This window comes from Penaeus monodon, chromosome 20 (genome assembly GCF_015228065.2).
Source record: "Penaeus monodon isolate SGIC_2016 chromosome 20, NSTDA_Pmon_1, whole genome shotgun sequence".
In the NCBI taxonomy this organism is placed as follows: domain Eukaryota; kingdom Metazoa; phylum Arthropoda; class Malacostraca; order Decapoda; family Penaeidae; genus Penaeus; species Penaeus monodon.
Window position 1 is genome coordinate 37,241,487 of NC_051405.1, and position 560 is coordinate 37,242,046.

At 38.9% G+C, this 560-nt stretch overlaps 1 protein-coding gene across 1 annotated transcript in view; it reads right to left on the reverse strand.

The window, feature by feature from the left end:
- The window catches only part of LOC119585790 (type-1 angiotensin II receptor-associated protein-like), a gene marked incomplete in the record, with an annotated part of 9,469 nt that overhangs the window by 2,210 nt on the left and 6,699 nt on the right, over positions 1 to 560 (reverse strand). The window contains 1 exon segment of the mRNA XM_037934508.1: positions 74 to 185. Within this exon segment, the coding sequence (XP_037790436.1) occupies positions 74 to 185 (112 nt within the window).

The window sequence follows — 560 nt, forward strand, 5'->3', positions numbered from 1 at the left end:
GTTAGTATTCACAAAGCAAGACCAGAATTCTTCTCTACACGGTGCAGACCGAAACACACAACCAAAGCCTCACTGTGAAGGGAGCTTCCTCCGATTCATGGTGGTGCAGACTCCATATGATGGTAACGAGGAGGATGCCGTTGTAGAGCAAGAAACCGCTGTCGAGACATCCGCACATGCCACTCCTGCAACAGAAGTCCACACGTTTCGTTCAGTACAGAACTTCTTTAAGATAAAATTATGGTTTCAAGGCTGAGTATTATATATCGTCTGGAGGATTTGCTTGTAGCCAAATGGATATCATTACTCATAGTTAAATGTTATGAAGATGCACTTAATGACACTCTCGTTTCATTAGTCTAAATAATGATTATGAATGTCAGTAAATTTTTAATGTTTTTTAACTAGTTTTGCAGTAAATAAACCTTCAAAATTGCCACACAAGCAAATACATGGCACGCCTCCAAGCAAGCTACATGTAAAGCCGACTTAATCTGATTGCAAAAGCTTAAATAAAAGTCCAATTTCTTTCCCCTCTTGCTTCTTATGAACTTTTTTTC